This window comes from Phoenix dactylifera, chromosome 6 (genome assembly GCF_051530095.1).
Source record: "Phoenix dactylifera cultivar Ajwa chromosome 6, Ajwa_hap1_PhDact_Kaust_v1.1, whole genome shotgun sequence".
NCBI classification, from domain to species: domain Eukaryota; kingdom Viridiplantae; phylum Streptophyta; class Magnoliopsida; order Arecales; family Arecaceae; genus Phoenix; species Phoenix dactylifera.
In genome coordinates this window covers 16054627-16061251 of record NC_143195.1, presented here as the reverse complement: position 1 = coordinate 16061251, position 6625 = coordinate 16054627, and the positions used below count along the sequence as shown (strand labels likewise).

Below are 6625 nucleotides of genomic sequence, written 5' to 3'. Positions count from 1 at the left end.
ACCTTCCGCCAAGAAACCTGCAAACAAGCCTTGCACCACCACCAGGGTGGTGATGGCCCTCCGACGGTCAAGTCAGAGGAGATTGGAGGAGGAGGAGAGGTGATAATCGCAAGTAAGAGAGTGCTCTGGGAGATATTGCTCACCTCCCCCCTTTCTCCCCCCAGCCGCATATATACCTGGCTGGGGGGTCTCCCAGGGGGGTTCGTTATCGTGGGGCACGATGGTGTGGCCACTGACATGGCCGTTACAGGGCGTCGTGGAGCAGCACCGGGTACGGCCACGTCAGGGCATAGTGGGGCTCCGCTTTGTACGGCTGATGCAGGAGATCGTGGAGCAGCATCGGATACGGCCGTTGCAGGGAGTAGTGGAGCAGGAGGCCGCGGCGTGCCTCTGGGGAATAGCCTGTCGTTATCAAGAGATCTCCGACTCGGGGTCGGAGCGCTGGATCAAGGGGCAGCTGACTCGGGGTCGGGCTGCGGAGCCGAGGATATCCGACTCGGGGTCGGATTGCTGGATCAAAGGGCAGCTGACTCGGGGTCGGGCTGCGGAGCCGAGGATATCCGACTCGGGGTCGGATTGCTGGATCAAAGGGCAGCCGTAGTCTTCCTGGGCGCGCGTGCCGGTCACGTGGGGCATGGCGGCTTATTTCCCCCGTAACAGTAGCCCCCCACTTCCGAGCCTGGAACCAGAAGGGGAACAGGTGAAGGGAGTGATGTTTCGGGATTGCCGCCGTTCCTCGGAGAGGCGCGCGCGCTTCGAGCTCCCCGCCCTTTTTATAGCGTATGGCGGTTATTGCTGACCCGGCAGTCTGAGGATTTCGGCGGACATCCTTCCTTAATGGTGTCGATTCGCCTTTGGGGCGCGAGCGACCCTTCGGCAGCCAGGCGTCCTCTGGCGTCATTGAGGCGTCACTTGCCTTTCCGCCTATTTAATCGGGGGCCTTTCCCCGTCCGTCTTCTTCTTTACAGATATTTTCAAGTTTTCCCTTTGCGCTACTGTTGCTGCCGTCGGACTGTTCGCTCGTTTCTCCTTTGGCGCTCTCGGAGCCGCTCTTACCTCTTTTCCGGTGAGTTTTCCCCATTCTTCAGCTTAGGGCTCTCCATACTTTCCCCTCTTATACTAGTGTACTCCAGTCGCTCCGGTCTTTCCCCCCTTCCTGTCCCCGTCCTGACCGTAGGTTTATTGGCCATTAGGAATGGGCGAAGTGAGGGCAGACCAAATTAAGTCGGAGCTGGTCGCCACAGACTTAGACAGACTCGTGGCTCGGTACCACCTTCCCGAGGCCTGCAACGCCACGCTCCCGGGGCCTGAGGAGAGGATGTCCCATCCTCCTCCAGGGAAGATCGCCATCAATGAGGGCATTCTCCAGGCCGGGTTCCGCTTTCCCCCTTCGGACTTGGTCATGCAGGTGCTACGGGGTTTAAGAGTGGCACCGACGCAACTGGTGCCGAACTCGTGGCGGGCCCTGACGGTCTTCCAGGTTCTCTGCCGTATGCACGAGATCCCCGCCACCCTGAATGTTTTTTGGGAGTTCTACAGCCTGAGCGGCCACCCCCAGGACAAAGGGTGGTGGTGCTTCGCAGCGCGGCGAGGATGCGGCCTTGTCAAGGAGGCTCCTACCTCCATTCACAAATGGAAGGAGCGCTTCTTTTTTGTTGATGCAGATCCCTCTTGGGAAATCAGGGCGACCTGGGAGACCCCGATGAAGTCTCCGATCGGCCTATCGAGACTGTCAAGGGAGGAGTCCGATGGCTTGGCCGCCTTGAAGGGGTTGGTTGCCGAGGGCCAGCTCCCCCCGGTGGCCCGCCTTATTTCCGAGGATACTTTGGTGAATGTCGGTCTGAGCTCGGTCCCCACCGACCGTGAGTCCGCCACCGATTCTTTCTTGACTTTTTTCCTTCTTTCGTCCCGTTCTTTCCTTTGGTTTCTCCGTCTCCGACTATCCCGTCCTTTTTGCAGAGATCGACGACGTCATGCGGTCGGTGAAGACAAAGGCTGTTGGTAGGGCGTCCCTGCTGGAAGCAGCCCAGAGGAGGAAACGAGCTCTTCCGAGCGGGGCCCCACCGGCGAAGAAGTCCCGTAAGGAGGTGCCTCCGACGCCGACCGACGAGTCCGGGCCCACCGATCAGGGAGACGTCGTGGGCACGGACCGGCAGCTGACGCTGTATCAGCCCTCCGGTGGTAAGATTGCCGCTACTCCGGAGGTATCATCCGAGCCTGCCCGAGACGGACGGGTCGGACGTGATCGGTCCCCGACCCGGCCTTCGACTCGGTCGGCTCCTGATGACTCGAGGAGGGACGCGCCGAGGCCCCGACCGAGCGGGACCCTATCAATTCCTGGGGTGACCCCCGCCCCGAGCGCGATCGGCCGGACTCTTCCCCAGGCGATGGATAGGGGTAAGGCTGCAGAACCACCGTCCGGCTCTGGGGAGAAATCGGGGTCTGCCTTCACTACCGATGGCGCCCGAAATCTCATCGAAACAGTGCTGCTGGAGAAGGACCGTCGGCGGGTCCGGGAGTTGGAGGTCTCTGACGTTGGGGCTGCCAGCTGTGTCTGTCTTATGTCGGTGAGTGTTCTTCTGGCCGCTTTTCACCATTTATTGGCTCTGTTGTTCTCCGCCTGACTCCCTTATTTTTCCTATTTCTTAGCTCGCCCAGTACATGATCCGTCTGGAGGAGTGCTACAAGGAACAGGCGGGGCTTCTGGCGAAGGCCGAGGACCGGCTGAAAGCAGTGGAAAAGGGAGGCCAGGCTGTGGCAGGCAGGACAACCGGGGACTTCGAGGCGAGGCTCCGGGAGGCCGAAGAGCGGGCACTCGGCTTTGCTGCCCTCGAGAGGCAACTGTTGGAGGCTCAGGAGCTTGCCTCGGGTCTCGAGGGCGAGGTCAAGAAGGCGGATGAGCGGGCCGAGAAGCAGTCCCGGAAGGCTGCCGACTACCGGGAGAGGTGGGAGAAGGCCCAGCGGTCAGCCGACAACGCCCGCAACCGAATCCGGTCTCTTGAAGCTAAGCTGGGCGAATTGGAGTCGGCCTTGGAGAAGTCCCGTGCGAGCGATCAGGAGCTTCATTCGCGCCTGACGGAGGCTGAGGCTGCTCGCATTGCTGCCGAAGCGAAGCACAAGGAGGCTCGGGCTGAGCTGCTGAGGGTCTCCACCGAGGCGGAAAGCCGGATTGTGGCGAAGGTCTTGGAGGCGAAAGCCCAGATTATGGAGCGGGCAGAGGCGGCGCTGGCCGAGAGGAGTGCGGAAATCGGGCGTCAGGCGGTAGAGGCTTATCGCCAGTCCGCCGAGTTCGCTCATGATATGTCGGAGGCAGTACAGACCTATCGTCAGTCCGACGAGTTTGTCCGTGACGCGTCGGACGCGGGGGCCGAAGCCTTTATCTTAGGCTTCGAGGAGGGCCTGGCAAGGGTGTCGGCTAAGTACCCCGAAGTTGACCTGAGCGAGATTTCCCTTCTCGACTCCTCTCCGGCGCCATTGCCTGCTGGTTCTCCTGCTGCTTCCCTACCTCCTGCGGACGAGCCCGACGTTCCCGACCCGGGAGTTCCTCCAAGCTGACCTCTTGTACCTTTCGTTGTCTTCTCTTTTTTTTTGTATACCGGGGTTTTGCCAAATTGTATGGGCCTCGGCCTTGAAACAATGAAAATTAATGCAAGTTGAATGTTTCTTCATCTCGCCTTCGTCCTTCTTTTTCTTTTAACTCTCGGTAGCGTCTTGCTGACTCCTGGCTCCCGAAATTCTTCCGGCGCTAGGCCAGGCATCCGAGGGTTAGGCCTCAGGAAACTCTTCCGGCGCTAAGCCAGGCATCCGAGGGTTGGGCCTCGGGAAATTCTTCCGGCGCTAAGCCAGGCATCCGAGGGTTAGGCCTCGGAAAATTCTTCCGGCGCTAAGCCAGGCATCCGAGGGTTAGGCCTCAGGAAACTCTTCCGGCGCTAAGCCAGGCATCCGAGGGTTAGGCCTCAGGAAATTCTTCCGGCGCTAAGCCAGGCATCCGAGGGTTAGGCCTCAGAAAATTCTTCCGGCGCCAAGCCAGGCATCCGAGGGTTAGGCCTCAGGAAATTCTTCCGGCGCTAAGCCAGGCATCCGAGGGTTAGGCCTCAGGAAATTCTTCCGGCGCCAAGCCAGGCATCCGAGGGTTAGGCCTCAGGAAATTCCACTCGTTGGTCGACCAAGGCAGGCGCATGCCGAGGCAACTGGTCGGGGCTTCAGGCTAGTCTGCTCCCGGGATGGTCATCGGGTTAGCCTGGCATCCGAGGGCCGAGCCTCGGGACCTTCCACTCGTTGGTCGGCCAAGGCTGGCGCAAGCCGAGGCGACCGGTCGGGGCTTCCGGCTAGTCTGCTCCCGGGATGATCATCGGGCTAGCCAGGCATCCGAGGGCCGTCAAGCCTCAGGAAATTCCGCTCGTTGGTCGGCCAAGGCTGGCGCAAGCCGAGGCGACCGGTCGGGGCTTCAGGCTAGTCTGCTCCCGGGATGATCGTCGGGTTAGCCTGGCATCCGAGGGTTGTCAAGCCTCAGGAAATTCCGCTCGTTGGTCGGCCAAGGCTGGCGCAAGCCGAGGCGACCGGTCGGGGCTTCAGGCTAGTCTGCTCCCGGGATGATCGTCGGGTTAGCCTGGCATCCGAGGGTTGTCAAGCCTCAGGAAATTCCGCTCGTTGGTCGGCCAAGGCTGGCGCAAGCCGAGGCGACCGGTCGGGGCTTCAGGCTAGTCTGCTCCCGGGATGATCGTCGGGTTAGCCTGGCATCCGAGGGCCGAGCCTCAGAAAATTCCGCTCGTTGGTCGGCCAAGGCTGGCGCAAGCCGAGGCGACCGGTCGGGGCTTCAGGCTAGTCTGCTCCCGGGATGATCGTCGGGTTAGCCTGGCATCCGAGGGCCGAGCCTCAGGAAATTCCGCTCGTTGGTCGGCCAAGGCTGGCGCAAGCCGAGGCGACCGGTCGGGGCTTCCGGCTAGTCTGCTCCCGGGATGATCATCGGGTTAGCCAGGCATCCGAGGGCCGAGCCTCGGAAAATTCCGCTCGCTGGTCGTGCGCTTGTCGCTCGCTGCCCGACGGGGTTTCTCCGTGGCCAGCCGCGATCATGTTTCTCCTTTTCTCTAAGCGTTGCCTGGGGGAACACGAGAAGGGCATTAAACGCTAATTAATGCGTTACCTGGGAAATCGGATCACCAGCTGCTGCTTGCGAGGAGTGTTAGTTGAGCGGCCGCGATACGCGGGTTCTTCGAGGAGGATACGGCCTGGGCGCGAGCGGAGATATGTGGACCTAGGGGTACATGACACCCGGATTGTCCTGCACAAAGAATGCGGTTTAAGGAGAATGACGCTTAGGAAATCGCGGGGAGATACGCCTCGGGAGCCGGAACGGCTCCGGTTTCAATGCGCCTGCATTTATTGGAGCCACCCGCATCGGAACGACCAGGGGGCCGCAGTTCGGCTATAAATACAGGTGCAGGTACGATGGAGTTTGCCAAGCCGGAGCTGTTCAGGTTGCCATGGATCGCGGACCTCCTCCTTGGCATATGACTGAGAGACTCCTGTTGAAGGAAAGGGGAGACGCTCCCCTTGCGACTTCAGCCAACTAGCCGTTTCATCTGGGATCAACAAGGAGGGTCTTCCCGGCGGAGCTCCGCTCTAGGCGTTTCATCCGGGATCAGATCTCCCCTCCTTGAAGTTCAGCCTCCCGATTGAGCTCTGCACCAGACGCTCAGTCCGGGACCGCGCCTCCATATGCTCTTCCCCCTCGTATTCCTTCTCTTTCCTACCACTGGGGAGGATGGGAATATCCTTTGGAGGCGGCGTTCCCCTGGGGGCAGCGGGAGCTTCTTCTGCGGCGGCTCCTCGTCTTTTTGGTGAGGTGCTGGATGGCGCCTCCGGTTAGAAGCACCCACTTCCGGTGGGATTGCAGCTGCTTTGGATTGAGGGTTTGGGATCCTCGGTCCTCAGCTCCACAGATTCTCCACCTCTTCTTTGCTTTCTTTACTCCCTAATTCCCCTCTGGGAATTCCTTGTAATCACACGAGCACGCCATTGTAACCAGAAATTATTGAAATGAAAAGTGTCGCACCTTTTCAAATTGTCTTTCTGGCCTTGTTGTTCTACTGGTAATACATCCGCAGGTTAGCGGAATTCCAGCCCCTTGGAATTTCTCGGCCGTCTAGGGCTTCCAACTGGTAGGAGCCAGGTCGGTTTACCCAACGAACTTTATACGGGCCTTCCCAATTCGGCGCTAGCTTCCCACCTTCCGTAGGTTGAGATGCCTTAGCTCGCCTCAGCACCAGATCTCCAATTCTGAAAAGCTTCGGTCGGACTTTGGAGTTGTAATATCGGGCCACCCTCCGCTGATACATTGCCATCCGAACCTGCGCCATTTCCCTTGCTTCTTCCAAGAGATCCAGGTTCCCTCGGAGTTGCTCCGAGTTGGCCTCGGGTCGGTGTGCGGCTACCCGAGGTGAGGGAAGTCCGAGCTCTACGGGGACAACGGCTTCCGTGCCATAGGTTAGGCTGAAAGGCGTCTCCCCGGTAGGAGTCCGATGCGTGGTCCGATACGCCCAAAGGACATTCTCGAGTTCCTCGACCCAAGCTTGCCCCGTCCGTCCGATCCGCGCTTTGATACCTTGGAGGATTGTCCGATTTG

The 6625-nt window shown here is 60.0% G+C and overlaps 1 protein-coding gene across 1 annotated transcript; it reads left to right on the top strand.

Moving 5' to 3' along the window:
* Window positions 1–1002: 1002 nt before the first annotated feature.
* LOC149753324 (uncharacterized) lies at window positions 1003–3932 on the top strand. Its single transcript, XM_089923873.1, has 2 exons — window positions 1003–2567; window positions 2650–3932. Exons 1-2 carry the CDS (start codon window positions 1974–1976, stop codon window positions 3553–3555), a joined length of 1500 nt encoding a protein of 499 aa, XP_089779999.1. The 5' UTR covers window positions 1003–1973; the 3' UTR covers window positions 3556–3932.
* Window positions 3933–6625: the final 2693 nt, after the last annotated feature.

What these genes read in the sequence shown, in the direction of transcription:
- LOC149753324 (XM_089923873.1), top strand. Translation starts at nt 1,974, where the DNA reads ATGCGGTCGGTGAAGACAAAGGCTGTTGGTAGGGCGTCCCTGCTGGAA. An exon ending in GCTGTGTCTGTCTTATGTCG is followed by an intron (nt 2,568 to 2,649) that starts GTGAGTGTTCTT and finishes CCTATTTCTTAG; the next exon opens with CTCGCCCAGTACATGATCCG.